The sequence below is a fragment of the Equus quagga genome, chromosome 17 (genome assembly GCF_021613505.1).
Source record: "Equus quagga isolate Etosha38 chromosome 17, UCLA_HA_Equagga_1.0, whole genome shotgun sequence".
Classification (NCBI taxonomy): Eukaryota; Metazoa; Chordata; class Mammalia; order Perissodactyla; family Equidae; genus Equus; species Equus quagga.
In genome coordinates, this window is record NC_060283.1 from 7872181 (window position 1) to 7890630 (window position 18450).

The 18450-nt window shown below is 61.7% G+C and overlaps 1 protein-coding gene across 1 annotated transcript in view; it reads left to right on the forward strand.

The window, feature by feature from the left end:
* The window catches only part of MACROD1 (mono-ADP ribosylhydrolase 1), a 151093-nt gene that overhangs the window by 6077 nt on the left and 126566 nt on the right, over window positions 1-18450 (forward strand). The window contains exons 2-3 of the mRNA XM_046643268.1: window positions 3948-4049; window positions 4600-4713. Coding sequence (XP_046499224.1) covers window positions 3948-4049; window positions 4600-4713 — 216 coding nt within the window. The remainder of the gene's footprint in view (window positions 1-3947; window positions 4050-4599; window positions 4714-18450) is intronic.

Here is an 18450-nt window from a genome sequence, read left to right on the forward strand (position 1 = left end):
GTTCCCTCCACCTGGAAGGCTCTGTTCTCTTAGCAAACTTGCCCTTCAGGTCTCAGCGCATTCATCCCCGGATTCATCCCACAGACACCCGCGATGCTCACACATGGCTTACACTGTGCCAGGTGGTGGGAATCCACCGTAAGCACGACAGATCCCATGGTGCCAGGGTCAAGCAAGGAACAAGGTCAAGTAAGGCATAAAGCACAGCTCGTATGGGAGGGGGCTATGCTGGGAGCCAGGAGGACTGAGGAGGGGATTGCAAAGGAAGACCAGGCGGGGGCACAGCAGGTGCAAAGGCCCTGAGGCAGGAAACAGCCTGGCTGTTGGAGGAACTGAAAGGTGATCTGTGTGGCCTGCTGGAGAGGTCAGAGGGGGCAGAGTGAGATTAGGGGGCCGGTGCGCGGGAGTTGGGGAGGGCGAGGCGAGGCTGCCGTGTGGGCCCTGATAAGGACTTGGTGCTTGAACTGAGCTAGAAACCGGGAGACCACTTCTGACTTATCTTCCTAAGACCCCTGGGCTGCTGTGTGAGGCACAGATGATAGGGTGGACGTGGGTAGTCAGCTGGGAGTTGGGGGCTTCTGGAAGGATCTAGGGAGCAATGATAGCAAAGTCTGGGGCTGCTCGCTGAGACGGAGAATGGAGGATTTCGTGAAAAACGCCTTTTGCGGGGATGGAGTCAAAAGGTCGGTTTTGTGCACGCGGAATTGGGGGATGAGCACAGGCACAGGGCCTGGGGGAGCAGACGCTTGGAAGAGAGACGATGGGCTGGAGGCGCAAACTGGGATGTCAGCATACAGGGCTGTGACATGATTGACGTGCGGCCCTGGGGGAGGGTGGAGATTGAGGAAGAGGGAGGCAGTGGAAGGAGGGCCAGCGAGCCGGGTGGCCCCAGGAGGGGGCATCCTGAGGGGCAACAGGGCTGGGGGTGCTGAGTGCACAAGGGAGGGAGGAGGTGGAGACAGCGAGTGTAGACAGTGGAGGAGGGGCACAGAGAAAGGAGGCCACGGCTGCGGGGTGTGGAATGCAGTGTGGAGGGAGGGTTTTGTTTTAAAAGACAGGGACGTGAGAGGGTGTTTGAGGGCAGAGAGGACATTCCCGTGGAGGGGCAGCCACGGGAGCGAGTTCTCTGGAAGGTGAGCCAGCCTCTCGCCGGGAGGAAGGACCTTGGTGCCCAGTGACCCAAGGGAGGGAGGACGGACGAGGTGTGGGCAGGTGGCAGGGGTTCCCGGCTTGGTGGGAGGAGGAGGCAGCATTGATGGCTGGAGGACGAGTGGGGGAGGCTTGGGGGAGGGGAGAAGGGAGCTGGGGGGGTCCCACCTGCAGAGCTGTACTGGAGTGGCCGGGCCGATGGGCCGCCGAGGGGAGAGCCAGAATTCAGAGGGAGCCGTCTGCTTGGCGATGGGATTTTCTCTAGCGATTTACAACACCTGGGGCAGACCAGAGACAGTGGGGTACCTCTTCCAGGAAGCTGTCCCAGTCCCCCTCGGCTGGGTCAGGCCCGGGACCTCCCCTTGCCTCCAGGCTTGGTGCCTGCTGGGTGCTCGATGAATATTTATTAGCTGCCTGGTCTGCATGCAAACTGCCAGCGAGTGGCAGTCTGTTCTTTGCTGGGTGGTACCTGTGCTCTGTGCCCCACGAAGCCTGTCCACGCCTCATTTAACACGGGAGGGATTTCTCTATACCCCCATTTTGCAGAAGAGGACAACCGAGGTTCGCACAAGCGCTTCAGCTCCTCCCAAATCCCAGCACTCCCCCCCACCCCGCCACCTTCCACCCCCAACACACAAAGAAAGGAGCATTGAAGTGGCAGCCCTTGGCCCGTTTCTCACGTGCCCAGTGGGGAGGGCCGCCCCTTGAGAAGGGCGGGCAGGGAAAGGGGCTGTGAACATCCATGCGGGGGGCCATCTGTGGCAGGAAACCCTTGGCCTCTTAGAAAGGATGAAAATGGCACTGCTCAGGATTGGGAGATCTTAGTCTCTATCTGGTGAAAGCATGTCTGATCTGCTTACAGGGCCCCTGGGATGAAGTCAGTCCTTAACAGGCCTTGGTGGCTCCGTGGTTGGCCCAGCCTCCTCTCAGCCTCATTTCCCCCTATGCCTACCCCCATTGCCCACCCCACACTCTGAATTTCACTCACCCAGGACCTCAACATGCTGTTCCAGCTGGCGGAACACCCTTCCCGGCCCTGGTCACCTCCCACTCCTCTTCCAGTCTCACATAAGCCCCCCTGGGCTGGGGTTCCCATTACCTCCCCTTCCAGCCCCGTGACCATCCCCCCCCCCCTCACCCTTCTCGGGATTTGGGTTACTTGCTTGAGTGAGTAAAGCCTGGTCGGGCTCCATCTCCCCTGCTGGATTTTGCGATGTCGAGGGCCGGGAGCCCTTGGCGGGGGTGGGGGGGTTGTCCCCGCACTGAAGGCAGGGCCTGCACGTCTGTCAGAGGTGTTTGTGGAGGGAGGTGCGAAGTGGCTGCCACAAAGCGCCCTCCTGCTGGAGCCGCAGCTTAAGCAGACTGGGGGGGGGGGGGCTGCCTTTATCACAGCCCCCCACGGTGCTGAGCGGGACCGTGGCATGGGCCCCTTCCATCCTACTCAAGCCTCGACGAGGACCAGCGGCTCGGATGGAGTCAGACTTTGTCGAGGCACAGCGAATGCGCGGGGACCCACCCGTCTTGCACCCCTGCCCCTCGCAGCCATCCCCACGGAAGGCTCCAGAAGGCTAACCTGTCCGCTCCCCCCAGCTCCTCTAACTGCCCCCCACTCTGCACATTTTCTCACGCGTTTGGGGCTCCTTGATTGTGGCCTTCGCTGTTTGCTGCCCCCACCGCGGGGTCAGCGGGGGCCGCGCCATCTGGGCCGCGTGTGGTCCTCCGAGGGGAGCAAAGCTGGGCCGAGCGCCCGGGTGCCCCGGTGGCCTCGGGCCGGCAGGGGGCGCCCGCGAACCGCGATCCGGGACCGCCGCTGGGGCGGGAAGCCTCGGAGGGGGGTCAGTGCTCCCCTGCCTGGCGCTGCCCTCGGGGACGGGGACGGCGAGGCCTGGGGGGCGGGCGGAGCAGGGGTGCCAGCCCCGGGGACCCAGAGTCCTGAGCGGATGGGCGCTCGCCGCTCCCCAGCTGCGTGACCGTGTGTGGCTTCGTAACCTCCCTGAGCCCCTGTTTTCTCATCTGTAAAATGGGGACAGTTCCAGCTGCTCCCTTGGTTCACGCGGGAGAGGCCCCAGCAGGGCATGTCTCCGTGGGGAGCCCTCTGCCGGTGCTGGGGGGACGTCGAGGACAGGCACCGGATCCGCCTGGTTCTGTGGCTCTTTGAGGACAGTTGTCCTGGCTCCCTGTGTCCTGCCGCCTACAAATAACACAATGCTGATGCAACGGACTGATGATGTACCCGAATGATGACGTAAATGATTGATAGTGTAACTGATGATGTAACCGATGGATGATGTAACTGATTGATAATATAACTGATTGATGATGTAACAGATTGATAATGTCACTGATTCAGTGCCACCAACCTGCGTGGCCTTGGCATGCGTGAGTAAGCTTGAAATTACTCTGCAAGGGCCATCTTAGTCCTCATTCGATAGTCGAAGAAATTGGGGACCCAGAGGTGTGGACGCAGCTGGAAAGTGGCAGAGTTGAATTCTGAACTCAGGTCTGTGGTGCCTGAGAGACACCGTCCACCTCCCTGGGCCTCAGTTTCCCCTCCTGAACAAAGAGGGCAGGGCAAGATATTCTGGGGGCCTCCAGGCTCTGGCGGGGGCCGCGTGGCCCTCCCTCAGCGCCCCTCCCCATGTGCCTGTGGGAGGGATGGACTGTAGGGCTGGTTTGCATCCTTGGAGGGGGCCAGAGTCCCCGTGAGGAGGGGAGCACTGCGGGGGTGGGAGAGCCCCCAGACCGCTCCTCTCCCTGCCCCCTGACTCTCCTCCCTGCCCCCCCCCCCCCCCCCGCAGCCTTTCTGAAGGGCCTGAGTGACAAGCAGCGGGAGGAACATTACTTCTGCCGGGACTTCGTTAGGCTGAAGAAGATTCCCACGTGGAAGGAGACCTCGAAAGGTAGGCGGTGCCCTCCTCAGACCCACGTCTCGGGAGAATCCTAGGGACAACGTCCAGAAGAATTGCCACAGCATCACCGAGTGCCCGCTCTGTGCAGGGCACGTGGTCTGCGGCACCTCCTTAGTGATGACACAGCCTGGGGCGGGTTCCATTTTTATCCCCATTGCACCTTTGGGAAACTGAGCCCCGGAGCCACGATCGCAGGGTTGTCAGAGCTGGGATTTGAAGCTGCGGGGCGTGCAACTCGCAGGCCTGGTAACTGGTAACGGGAGCAAGTCGCGTAACCTGCCTGGGCCTCAGTTTCCACGTCTGTCAAATGGGGATGGATGACGTAAATGCTGTACCTGTGCGTAATGTTGTGAAGATTCGAGAAGACCGAGAGTGTGCTGCACACAGTAGGTGCCTGATCAGTGTGAGCTGTCATTGCCAGTGTCCCCGGTCCCCACGCGGCCGGCTGCCTCTGGAGGTGGAGGGGTTGACAGAGGCCTACCTAGCCCGTCAGTCTGCAGGGGGGCCTCTCTGTGACCCCCCCCGCCTCTGCTTGTTCCAGGGGCTGCGAAGGTGGAGGACCCCAAGTACAAGAAGGACAAGCAGCTCAATGAGAAGATCTCCCTGTTCCGAGGCGACATCACCAAGCTGGAGGTGGACGCCATTGTCAACGCCGGTGAGTGGGGGCTTCTGGCCGCTCTGAGCCAGGGCCCCTGTGGCCGCCGCGTCGCCTTTGCTGTGGTCTGCCAAGCCGGGCACAGGTGGACGCCACCTGGCTCCCGTGAGGCTCGGGCAGCTGGATGAGGATGTCCTGCTGGCGCCACGGGAGCTCAGCGTGTCTGCCACGTGGACTCCTCTCCCCGTGAAACCCTGACCCGCTGTGGCGGGGGACCCTTGGCCAGGCTGTGTCTCAGCTCTGAGACCCATTAGCGGCCGGGAAGGGAGAGAGCTTGGCTGGGATGGTGCCGTGCTGCCCTGCCAGGAAGGCGGAGGCCAGCACGGGGAGGTCCGACCTGGGGGCTGCAGATGCCCCTGACCGCGGCTTTCCTTCCTCTGCCCCCTGCCCGCCCTGCCCTCTTCGGGCCTGGGGCAGGCGAGGGAGGTGTTGGGGGAAGGGTGGGGACAGAGGTCCCGTGCCCCACGCTCAGCATCCTAGCTGGCTCTGCTGGCCTGGCAGTGTATCGTGGAGAGTCTGCGAGGCTGCTGCTTCTCTCCACTCTTGGGGGAGGGAGGAAGGAAGGTGGCTGCTCTCCCCCCCGCCCCCCTTCGGTGTTGTCTGGCTGAGGTCAGGGGTGGGGTGTGCAGGGGCAGGTGCACAGGGGTTCATGGGACAAGGGCGAGTGGGGGCCGAATCCCTCGCTGTGGCTGCCAAGATCACAAGGAGCCTCCTTCTCAGAGAAAGGTCTGGAGACCCAGGCAGACCCTTCGTCTTGGGCTGACTCACAGGGAAACCCCCCGCTGTGTGTCTCAGGCACCCCCGGGAGTGTGTCACGTCTCCTTCATTCACCCTTGGGCTTGCAGCCATCATGTCTGACCCCCGTGCTGGCCAGGAGTGGAGTCACCGAGAGACTCCGGGACGTGGTGGTGCTGATGCTAAGTGACTGGGCTCACGCCACCCGGGGCGTGGTGGCCGCTCGGCCCCTCCGGGCCTGCTTGTTTGTGGTCTGGTGGTATTTCTGGCCGTGACCTTGCTCTGCGTGTCTCCTGAACGGTGAGGTCACACGGGTGTCCCCTCCCCCCACGTTGCCAGTCTCCTCGCGCAGATGACCAGTCACACGAAGGCAGGAGTTCTGACTCGGAGCAGAGGGAGCTCGGGTCACCTTTGGGTTTCTGCTGGCGCTTCTGCTGTGTTTCCCTTGGGCCATGGGACGGTGGGTGGCAGCGCCGTCTGTGAGTCCATCTGGGGAGACATGGGGCTAAGTCAGGCCAAGCTGGGTTGGCAGATGTCATAACGGCATAGCGGAGAAGGGCATTCTTGCTGTCTGACTCGGGAAGGGCTGGCTGGGGTGGAAGGACCGAGCCTTGGGGCCCTGGCTGAGGGGACATTCCGGCAGGCCCATGGGGCTGCCCTGCCCAGTGCCCCGGCCCTGTCGATCACTGGCAAGGGTGTGGGAGGCGCCCTGCTGGAACTTTCCTTGCTGAACTGCAAAGTGGCCAGAAGGAAAAGTGGGGCATCTTAGAAACTCCTTGCCAGCTGCGCTGGTGGGTGGCTGGCTGGCCAGCAGGGAGGGCATGGGGACTGGGCGTGGAGTCAGTGGGACGCAGATGGAGCGAGGTGGGGCCTCTGGAGGCATGCGTGGCCGCGGGCATGATTGATGGCTCTTGCTAAGTGCCCTTGTGCCTGGCGAGACTCCGAGTGCCAGGGCTCGGAAGAGCACTCTCGTCCTGGCTTCATTTCACTGTGCTGGGGCCGGGGGTGGCAGCAGCTGCCATGTCCATCTGGGGACTCCCCTCCCCCGGGTACCTGCCTGGGCTTCTGTTTCCTCCTTGCAGGATGGGGATGCCAGGAAACCCACCCGTCAGATTGTTGAGGGCGTTAGGAGAGATGCTCACGAACTGTAGCGTGAGCCCAGGGCTCAGCATGTGCCGCTGCTGTCGGTGCCAGAATCAATGCCACCTTCGTCACTGGGGGTGTCAACCCTGTCCCAGGATGCCAAGGGATGCTGGGCCCCTCCCACAGATGGAGCAGCTCTCACTTCCCCCTGCTCGCCTCAGTTTACCCAACACCTCTTGGCGTTTTTTTTTTCCCAGGATCTCCTTTTTTTCTAGAAAGCGTCTCACAGCAGGGAGGACCCAGAACTGGCCCGGGACCCAGGGGATGGCTGGGGCAGACCAGGATGCGGGCTCCCACACACGGCCTGCGTCCCCTTCGGGCCCTCCCTGCAGCCGTTTGCACTTCTCTGGGCACTGGCCAGACCTCGGGGGTCCTCGGGGGTCTTGGCACCGGGTGACACCCGGGGGTCCCGCGGCGCTGGCTGCGCCGGGCGCGCCGCCCACCAGGGGGCAGCAGAGATCGCGGTTCCCGGCGCAGCCGTCAATCAGCCTGTTCATGAGCCGAATAAAAGTCGCGGGCCGCGGGCTTTTCGGGGCTGCATAAATCTGGCCCGTGCCTCGTGAAACCCATATGTGCTTAATTCATATGTAAAGTTTCAGGCAGGAAGCGAATACGTGTCCATTAAATTCTATTTGACTTGATTATAATCATTAGCCGTGAATAATTGCTTCTCAGCGCGGGCGCCACAATGGGCGAAAGGAGCGGCAATTACCTCCGGGGGGAATTGTTCAATTTTTATTTTTGAAGCCGGGGCCGTGTGGGCCCCGCCCGCGGGGGTCGGTGGCCCGTCGGGCTGGCATGGGTCAGACAGGCTGGGTCTGGATTTGGTGTTGGGGGTTCTTGGTGTCCCTGCGGCCAATGTTGAGGGGCAGGGAGGGTGCCGTCGCTGCCTGGGCCTGGCTCCAGCTGCAGGGACTATGGGGACGGGGCTGCGGGGGAGCTGGAAGGGCCTGGGAGAGAAAGGGGAACCCCCAGAATCCCCTCCATCCCAAAGAGCCCTGGGCTTTGGGGGGGTTTCCAGCCCGGCTGAGGGCATCCCCCATCCCCCATCCTTGGAGAGGGCTGGACCAGGTGCCCTCCCTGCCGGCCACCTCACCCCTCCCTCCCCACACAGGAGACCCCCCCCCCACCACAGCCTCTCTCAGGACCTTAGGAAATAAGATCGTTTCACAGCTGGTCCCCCCACATTTGAAGTCTGGCACTGGTTTAACTCCACTCTCTTGGTATCTGAGATGTGATTGGGGTGTGTGGTGTGTGTAGGATGTGGGGATGGGGGTGTGGGATGTGATGCATGTTAGGTGGTATGTGGAAGGGGGGCTGGGGCAGAGAGTAGAACAGGGGATGCCTGGCCGGTGGGTGGCAGGGCTTGAGGTCCCAAGGGGTAGGACCGAACCCCCCAGTCCCCAGGCATGGTGCCAGGCCTCCCTGGGCCCTCCCGAGCCCTGCTGGCTGAGGCCGCTTGCTCAGCAGCGCCCGGAGAGTGCCTGCTCCCGCCATCTGCTCCGGCCACGGCTCCTGCCCACGGGGCACGCCGCATCCATCTTAATCGAATTGGGCTGCCACGCTGGTGAGATAGCCAGGGAGCCCCTGCAGGCCCCCTCCTGGCGCAGGAGCTTCTCTGGGCACTGCCTGCCTCTCCAGCTCTGCCTGTGACCCCCAGGCTGTGTCTGGGGAGCTACACCCGGCATCTCCTCCAGAGAAGGCTCAGGTCTGGGGGTCCCCACCTGGGGATGCTTCAGCTTCTGGTGTGTTTACACCTTCTCTGTGCCACGGGGTGAGGCTGGGGATGTGACCTTGACTGTGTCACTTCCGTGCCCTTGAGTTTCCCAGCTGACCAGGCCTGCGCCTGACAGACAGCTGAGTCCCAGGCTGGAAATGTCACAGCACAAAGATGTCCTAGGAGGCTGGCCGCTGGCTTTGGCCTTCAGGGCATAATGGGACAGAGCGGGGACGAATGTGATGCTTTGTGCAAAGATGGAAGGAATCTCTCACTTCACAGCTGTCCCAGGCCAGCGAGTCGGGGCCGTGGGCACAGAGGCCAGGACCCAGCGGACACCCCAGCGTTTCTGCTGGCGGTGCTGTGGCCTCTGGCCAGGCGTCCCAGGGCCTCCATTTCCTCATCTGACAAATGGATTCTCATCCGCCCCACCCCGGGTGGGCGCAAGGATGGTGACACGAGTTCAGGCCCAGGTCTGGCACACAGTGAGCCCCCAGAAGTCACAAGCGGGAGCCACTGAGTGGAAAATAATGTGACAAAGCCCTGGAAGTGAGGTCCCAACAAAGTGCCATGGGACACCACAGGGACCAATTAATTCTGCGAGGAGGTGACGGGAGGCAGGCGGGTCAGCGGCACGCGGGCTGGGCCATGCAGAGCGGGTGGCAAGCCAGGCTTCATGGTGACAAGCTGGCCGCGCTGGGAGGTCTTTAAGCCGCTTCTTTATTTAAAGGAAGGCATTGAGTGGCGCTCTGGTGCCTTAAGTCGCAGGGCTTTGATCTGTGAAAATCTGCCGGCCGCCGAGCGCCCTCCTCCCCCCAAAGTCCTTGCTTCACCCCTTCTGCTGCCTGGGGGCCCCAGGAGCCCGGCCCCTCACTGTCCCTGGGCCACCGCTCGGAGTCGGTGATTTAGACACCGTTTTGATGGACTCGCAGGCAGGGGGTCGGGGACACCGACTGCCTTGTGGGAAGTGATCTGACGCTTAACTGTCGCCGTAAATCGCTTTATCTGTCACTTCCGATTTAAATGTGTTTGCTGAAGCCTACTGGCGCCGACAGCAGCGGCCCCTCCTGCGGGCGGGGAGGGTGGTAGGCGGGCACCTCTGGGCAGTGGAGGACCCGCTGGGCCCTGGCCCTGGGGAGCACGGGCGAGACCCGCCAGTCCCTCGGTGCTGACCGCTCGGCACCCCTAGAGGCAGGCTGGCGTTGACTCTGATCCCCGTTTTCTAAGATCAAGCCAAGGCTCAGAGGAAGAGTTGACAGGCCCCAGCTCTGCAGGTGACTGAGTTGAACTGGGTGCGTGGCCTTTGTTTGTCGACAGATGTATTCGGCGGGCCTGTTGTGTGCCAGACATTGGGGTAGGCCCTGGGCTGCAAAAGGCACGACCTCTAATCCCAAATGTGGGGTGAGACACGTGACAGCAAAGCCTGTAACGGACAGGAGTCCTGCCAGCAGAGGTGGGAGGCAATCCAGAAGGCTGCCTGGAGGAGGTGGCATGGGAGCTGACAAGTGGGGAGCTGAGTCAGAAGTTGGACAAGAGCATTCCAGGGGCAGAGAGAGAGAGCGCTGGCAAGGAGGAACGAGGCAGGTGGGACTCGGGGAAGCTCTGAGGGGCTTGGAATGAGCCGTGGCCGGTCCTCAGCTGAGGCTCTCCCTCTAGATCTAGGCTGTATTCACACCCCAGGCCACCTCTCCTGGCTTCCTGGTCTTATTCTATCAGCCCTGCGGTGTCAATGGGGAAATGGGCTCAGAGACGTGAAGCAACTTGCTTAAGGCCACACAGCTCACCAGTAGTGGTGCTGGGAGGGGAGGTTCACCAGACTCCAGAGCCGCCAGGACATCCTTTTATTTTGCGGGTGAGTGACAATACCTCTTCTTTGTTCCCTTTTCTTCTCTGGTGGGAAACTTTGGGTCCCCACGGTGGGCATGTTGTCATCTGGCCTCGCTGCAGGAGAGCTGGGAAGTGGGGCGGGTGGGGTGGCTGGTAGTCAGCACAGAAAAGGTGGGACCGACATCTGGGCCTGGGTGCGTTGCTCCACGAGGCCTCGTGATGGGTTTCAGCTCCCAGGGCCTGCTTGATCCTCCTGTGTCCCCTGCCCCTGCCCCCAGCGCCCCCCATGGAGCCTCAGCTTCTGGGCCGGGGGGCCACTTGTTACTGACTGTCCCCCCAGGGCCAGGCGCTGCCCCCCCCCACTGTACACATGGCCTGATTTCTGAGGCAGGCACTAATATTTCCCCCACTTTACGGACGGAGAAACTGAGGCACGGACGGGGCCACGGCGCTGGTAAAAGGCAGAGCCAAGAATCAAACCCTCGCCTTTCGCACTTGGGGCTTAAGAGGGACGTGACCGGGTTTGGTTTTTCAGAAGCTCTCTGGGTCCAGACTGGGGGGAGGGGCAGAGTGGGTGGGGGGGGCCACCCGGGAGGCCTGGGGTCCAGGTGGCCGCCTGCCCACGTTAGAAAGCCCAGAATACCCAGGGGACCTCGTCTCCACCATTGCAAGAGGAGGGCGCCTTGTGTCCACAAGGTCGGGAAGCGGTTACATAAATTCATAAATGATGGATCCCTCCTGAATTATTGAGGTTCCCTCGGGGCTCGCCGGCCTGGTCCGGCCAGTTCAGCTTTGGCTGGTGGGCGGGACCTGAGGACCCTGCAAGGTCCTTCCACTCCAGGGTCCTCTGCAGAGCCTCCCATTGTTTTAGCCAGACCCTCTCCCTCCTTCCACGAGGAACGCGCCGGTGGGCCCTGGACCCTGGCCCCGGGGACTCTGTCCTGGGTCTCAATAAGTGTTTGTTGACTGACTGAGTGATCGTATGCCCTTGAGAGCTGGTCAGACAGCAGGAAGGACGGGATGAACCAAGGACCCCCTCTGGGCCCCCTCCTCCTGCCCCAGCCCAGACCCCACCCTGCCCCTCGTCATTGGTCATAGAAGTCGGGGCTGGCAGGGGCTAATCCATTTTACAGACGAGGACAGTGGGAGACACGTGTGGGGTGCTTGTGAGGTGCCTGGCTCTGAGGCTGTGGGGGTACAAGGCTCAGCGACCCACTGCCTGCGCTCAAGGCTTTGACAGTCTTATAGAGGGAGACAGGAGAGTATCTGAAGCCCAGAGAGGGACAGTGACCTGCTCAGAGTCACACAGCAGGAAAGTGGCCTGACTCCCAGCCTTTTTCTCTCCCTCATGAGAGACACATGGTCAGAAAACACCTGTCAGGGCTCCGCTGCCCGCCTGCCCTCTGCTGCTCGGCCCTGGGTACGCTGTGTCCCGCTCCTCCCCGTCCTTGGGGCCGGCTGGCCTCAGCACCCACACCTGTGTGCTGGCCCGTGTCCCCAGTGTGCTCTCCACCCCGAGCACCAGGCTGAGGAGGCCGGAGCTGGCGGGGATGTGTGTGTTTTGAAATTAATGGGGACCATTAAATTGGCCAAGCGTGAAAAGGGCTGGATCCGCAGCCCTTGGCTCGCTCTCCCAGAGGATCCGCCAGCGCTGGCAGAGGGCTGCCCAGCCACCCTCGGGCCTCCCAGGGGGCTGTGGCCTGCCTGTCCGTGTGACGGATGGACACGTGTGTCCTGGAAGGGGGAGGGGCGTGGCAAAGCACGTGGGAGCCACAGACGCCCACCAGGAACTGGGGTCCCTTCCTCTCAGCTCCCAGCTCTGTGCAGACGTCGCTGTTGGGGGGCTGTTGCGTTGCATCTGCTCTCTCCAGACCCCTGGGGTGGGCTCGCCCACATTTCACACCCTGACCTTGGGCATCCTGCGTGAGGCCTGGCCTGCTCCCAGCTTGGGGTGGCCCCGAGGACGTAACATGACCCAGAAAGAGTGCGAAAGGATCCAGCTTCTTGTCCTCACCTCCTACTCCCCAGACAGCCCCACCTGCGCCAGAGTCTCCATCCCAGGAGATTGGGAGCTGGAGCCCTGGGTGTGAGTCCCGGCTCCAATCTGCCCCAGCTGTGTGACCTTCGGCAAGTCAGTTAACCTCTCTGAGCCTCAGTTTTCTTGTCTGTAAAATGGGGAGAAGAGCGCCCTAGGACCCACCCCCTGGGGTCGTGGTGAGTGTGAAAGGAGACAGTTCGTGGGGAATGCGCAGCACCGTGTCTAGGATAGAATGAACCATCCAGAAATGCCAGGCTCTGTGCTCGCTGCTCGTGCTGCTTCTCCAGGAGGGTCACTCAGACCCACAGAACGGGGCCTGCTGTGCGCCCAGCATCCAGTTGGGCTGGGGACAGGAGATGGTCCCTTTATCTGGTGGGCAGGCTGAGGGCACGTCGTTCCTGTCCTCCCTGGGGGGAACTGAGCCCCTGCTGGGCCCGAGGTGGCTGAGGGAGGCGCCCCCTCCTGTCGGCCAGTCCTTTGAATTTGGGGTTTCCTGACAGGGAGGGTACAGGGCAAGCGGGCTGAGCTCCCCCCTCCCCCCATAACGGCAGGGCTGTCAGTGTCTGCTGCCTTCCGTGGGGAAGGGTGTGTGTGTTACGTGGGAACAGCCTGTGTGGGACCGGGAGGTGGCAGGACGGGGGATGTTCCCTTTCCCTGGGGGGCCAGGTGACAGAAGCGGTCCCTCTCAGGGCATCTGCAGAGCCCGAGCTGGCAGACCGAGGCCGCCCTGCAGCCCCCTGCAGCCTCCAGCCCTGCCTTCCTGTCCCCTGCGCAGGCTCTTCCTCTGTGTCAGAAGCTCACCTTGGGGCTCGCGTATGTATTTTGCAAATTCTTCCAGGTGCTTCCTCAGCCGTGTCTCACCTGGCCGCGGTGGCGCCATCACAGGCCCCCTTTGCCTGCAGTCTCGATTTAACGCCCGTTGGAAGGGAGCCGCTATCTGGGGGCAGGTGGCCAGGCCCAGGTTGGAGGCCCCTGGGGTGTGGCAGGGGCCAGCCTCGGAGGCCTGTGGAGGCCGTGGCCGCTCATGAAACAGACTGGGGTAAAATCTAGTCCCACTCCTGCTTCTCTGTGCCTCAGTTTCCACATGTACACCTGTGCGAGGATGGAGGGAAAAGTGAGTTAGTGCCTGCTATGCCTGACTCGCGGTGGGGGCTAGGAAACGATTGTTCTTAATTAGTGAATTATCTCCCTTCAACCCCCACCCCGACCGGAGCGCCTGTGGGGCGGGGACGGGGGCCACGGGCCCCGGGTCTGCACCCCTGGACAGGGCCCAGCGCAGGCAGGCGCCCATCCTCGGCCCTAGGACCCCCACACAGTAGCCCCCGGGAGGGACACCGCAGTGCGGGAACTGATGACTCCTCCTGGCCGAGGACCCTCGGGTGAAGCAGCTGCCCGGTGGGCACGGCTGTGGGGGCTCCTGCTCCCTGCACACGGGGCGGGGAGCGATCGCAGCTTTTTATGTCCGCGGGGGGGTATCGGGCCCCAGCCCCGGGGAGGACGCGTCCTGGGATGTGGAGCCGGCTTTGACCGCGGGTGGGGGAGGCCGCAAGCACAGGGGGGCTGAGCCGTGGGGGACGCCCGAGACACCCGGCTGGCGTCACCCACTGTGGTTCATTAGAACCCCATCAGCTGCACCCCGCTCCCCACGCAACAAGTGGGCCTTGGACGGTGGTGCCCACCCTCCCCCTCTCCATCACGCCCCCTCCCCCTCTCCGATTTCGTAATTGTCATAAAAATAGGCGCTTGGCTGGGGCTGGGCGAGCGTCGGGGGGAGAGGCCTGCTGTCAGCCGTCCCCGCCAGCCGGGCTCGCGTCTGTTTCATTAGTGCCGCCCGGCTGTATTTCACCTCCTGCTCAAACATCATCAAACGCCACGTCCCTTTTGAAAAGCGAGAGCTACCTTGCTGAGGATGTTGAGGAGAAACAGGAACATTAAAATCCACGCGCCAAATGGCCCAGAATTGACATTTGCGACAGGAGCTTTGCAGCTTTGCCTGTCAGAGGAGCTCAATCCCGGCTGGTGGCCGGCGAGCGGGGACCTTCCCCTGGTGAGGGTCACGGAAAGTGGGGCCGGTTGCAGCCCAAGCCTCGGGGTTTGGCAGGGAGGGGACCAAGGTGTTGCAGGCAGGGCCAGAGGGCGATGGAATTCTCGGAGTCACCTGACCCCCTCCACTCAGCCTCATCTCCCTCCTGACAAGCGGGGTGGGAGCCCCCTCTGGCGCGCAGAGTGGGGTGCTGGGCTCTGGGGCTGGCTGGGGGGCGTGTCAGGGACAGACAGGACAGGACTGGGTCCCAGTGCTGCTGTGGCCACTGACCAGCTCTTGTGACCTTGACCAAGGTACCCCTCCCCTCTGTGCCTCAGTTTCCTCATCCGTAAACCCGGGAGAGTGGCATCCCCCTAAACGTGTTTGGGAGAATGGAGACGATGCCTGCAAATGCCTGACAAGTCATTGGAACTCGATAAACGGTGACTTGTCACCGAGGAAGTGGGCGTTTGAGCTGCAATTGATTTTTTTAGAATGTTTAACCCACCTATTTCCAATGAAAAAGAGGTGCCGTAAAACCAGGGAACCATTAAAACAGGAATAAAAAGACTCAAGTAAGGAGGCAGGATGCCAACCTGGGCATCTAATAAGAACGTGCCCTGTGCCCTTGGCCACACCTGGGACACCTTGGGCCTAGACACCCTCGGCACGTGCTCTCCAACCTGCCCGCCTCTCTCCTCATTCCTGGTTGTGGCCTCTGCTCAGCCCTGCCACCTGCCACTTATGCTGGTCCATTGAAGGACCACAGTTCATGCCCCCCCTTGTATTTAATGCTCTTGGTGGCTACTTGGGGGCAGCTTGGCTCCTGGCACCTCAAAACTAGTCTGAGCAAGTCTTTTGCAACTGAATATGAAATGTGTCTTTGAGCTTCCTGGAAGCCATAGCAAAATGGGAAATAAGATTTTAGGTCTCCACACTTGGAAATGAATTTAAACTTGAGCTTAATGCCTCTTTCTCTTTCTCCTCTCTCCCTTTTTTTTCCATTTTCTCCCTCCATTACCCTTCCTGACAGCTCTTTATTTCCCCTAAGATGCTTCATACGTTGCTCCGGAGCCCCCTCTAGTCTCACTCTCTGAGTGCACCTCCCCTCACATGGCTTTGCTCCCGACTTGGGAGGCCTCTCTGCCCTGTTGTTTTTCACTGCAGGTCCCCGTGTCCCTCCTGCCTTGCCCAGACCCACTGGGTCTGCCGCTGCGATTTCTCTCCGATGAGCCGGTGACTAATAAGGGTTCCCCCAGGGGGCCGGCCAAATCGTTCCCTCCTTAATATTGGAGTTTAAAGATGTGTCACCATCGATTTGAAGAAAAGACTCGTTCCTGCTGAGAAAAGCGGTCTGGAGATCCATCTCGCCCCCAGAGGCACACAGGCAGCTGCATAAATTCCAGAGCCTCAGGGTGCTTTCCAGGTAGTCCCGGACTCTCAGCCCCACATGGGGCTCAGCCTGAGAGCCCCTCGGAGCCCACCCCAGTGCTCCTGGCGGCTGGCAACCCGCTTCCCCACCCCTCCTGTTCCCACAGAGACTCTGGGGGCCCCTTTGTTGGGGGGGGTGGCCCTGGTTAGAAGACCCTGGCTTCTCTCCACCCCTTAGTGGTTAAGCCTCAGGCTGAGCCCGCGGCTAATTCCATGTCAGGATGTGTTTTAATCCTGGAGGAGAAGGGGGCTGAGCGACTTCTGAGAGGGGCCCCCACAGGCCCGGGGCAGGGGGGTCGCACAATGGATCTGCCCTGAAGGTGGCACTTTCCCTGCCTGGGTGCCCTGTCCCCTACCTGGTTTCATCCTTGCCTGGAAGGATGGTTGAGGTCATTTGGTCCATCCCCCTGCCTCCAGGCACGCCCTCCCCTCTGCGCTTTGCCCTCATCCCTGCCCAGCCTCCTGCCGCCAAGCAGGAGAGAGCCGTCCCGGGTGGCAGCTCTCGGAGCCCAGAATAATCATGATACTGATGACCTGGGAGGTGGCGTTTGGTATTCCCATTTCTCAGATGGGGAAGCCATGGTGCAGGGCTGTTAAGTGACTTGTCCCCAGACAAGTCAGGAAGCTTGAACCAGATCTGTGTATCCTGGGTACTTTCCACTATGTCACATCACCCTTGAATGAATGAATGAGTGGGGGAGTCAGTGAATGAATGAAGGAGGGGGAGTGGGCAGGTGGCAACCACTTGTAGTTCCAGGTGTCCTCCTGCTCAGCGGGCATGGTGTCAGCCCAGGCTGGGGGGCTGTGTGGAGAGCCTGGGGGAGAGCTGAGCTGTCCAGGCCCCATCGGGACCCCACCCCCCTTCTGGCATCCAGAGGTCACAGTGACCCCCGCTGTGGCCGTGTCGTTGCCCTCCCGAGGGCTCACCCAAGCCTGGTGCAGAGCAGGACCGTGGGCTTGGCTGCCCAGGACGCCCACTGGGCCGCCTTCGGCATGGCCAGTCTCTCCTGCTCTGGCCACAGTGGGGTGACCTTGCTCGCCCCAGGACGATGGCTTGCCATCTGCAATCAGGCTCTTCTGCCGGGAGCTTAGTGGAGAGTGGGTGTGGGGGTGAGCGCAGCGAGGGCAGGGGAGTAGGGGAGAGGTAGGCAGGCAGTTGCAGCCCCCTGGCTGCCGTGGTCCCCTCAGAACACGTGCCGAGCGGCCATTTACCACCTGGAGCAGGAAGCGGGCTGGCTGGCCCGCTCCGTGCCGCCCCAGCTGCAGAAGGGGCCCACTAGGGCTCCCGGCAGCCGTTACTCCAAGAAAGGAGGGGCTTTATTTTTCCTGGCTCCTTAAATGTTATTGCCTTTATAGGCTCTGGAAATCAGTTTTATGGCCTGCGTTGTTTGTCCGCTGAAATACAGAAAGTGCTAGAAGGAAAATAAACTGTGGGATGCTTCTGGCCCCCAAAGGTCAGGTGGCAGAGCACAAGGGGCTGGGGCGTAGAGGGGGCCTGGATGGGAGGGCAGGGATGGTGGGTGCAGAGGGGTCCTGGAATTCTGGTGGGAGGGTGGACCTGAGGCTTCAGGAGCCACCCCTTTTGTGGGATGGGCACCCTTGAACTACCCGGGGATGGTGCAAGGCATCTCTTCCTCCTAGATGCCCATTTTCACCAGCTGGCCCCCCTGGGGTGCCATCAGGGGCACCCTGGCGGCCACCGGCTGTGTAGACTTCTCAGTGTAAGTAAAAAATAAGCCCTCTGGGTTTTGCCAGCTGAGATGCAGCCCTGGCAGGGGTTCCCACCTGCAGAAGACACTTCATCTTCCAGCAGAGTTGGGCTGTGGGGGGGGGGGGGGGGGGGGGGGGGTGGGTTGTGTGTGTGGAGATTCCCTAGAAGCATCCAGAAACCCATGCAAATCCTCCTCCCTTTCCTGGGACCGAGGCCCCTCATGGGAGGCCCTGAGGATCTGCCCCAGAGGGCTGCTTCTCTGCTCCTCTCTTGATATGCGAAGAGTGCCCACAAATCAATAAGAAAAACGGGCAGAAAGCGCGGACCGGCAGTTCCCGGAGGAGAGAAACAAATGGCCGGTAAACAAGTGAAAAGATGCGGAACCTCGCTAGTCATCAGGAAGAGGCTCATTGAAATAAAGGCCGATGTCCCTCCCCGCTGGGGAGGGGCAGGCTGGAGTCTTGACCCGCACAGGTGTGGCGCCGTAGTAGGTGCTTGGAAATACTTGCTTTACGCCGGAAAACTCGCGGAACTCCTCTGTGCTCACAGTGACTCTCACAGGGTCACCGCGGCCTTTGTGTCCCTTGCTTGCCCGGCCATGCCCGCTGCTGGGGATGCTCCGGGGGTGTGGGTTTGGCTCCCAGCCTCGCCCTGGGGGTCCGCACGCTTCCTTGGCTGTGGCCCTGGCCTTTCTGGCCTCTTAGGGGGTGGACGCCGTTTCCTGCTGCCCGGCGGTGCCTCTGGGATTCAGCTCGCTCTCTGCAACCTCATGGCTGGTGCCAGGGTGGCACAGCTCGGGGGTGGGGGTAGCCCTAAAGACCACCGTGGAAAGGGGGACCCCCAGCGCTGGGCAGCCCGGGCCCTTCTGACATCCCTGGGATCCTCATTTGGGGAAGTTCTAGCCCTGGTAGTGACCTTGGCTCTCTGGGCGTCCTGGTGGCACAGCCACATTGCCCGGCCCCAGCACCTCTCCTGCCTTTTCTGGTTTCCTCTGGGACCCCCTCCCCTCCCAGCTCATCTAAACGATTTGGGGTCCCATAACTGCGTGTTCTCTCCTACCTCCCGGCCTCTGCGCGGGCGCTTCCCCCTGCCAGGAGCACCCCTTCCGGCCA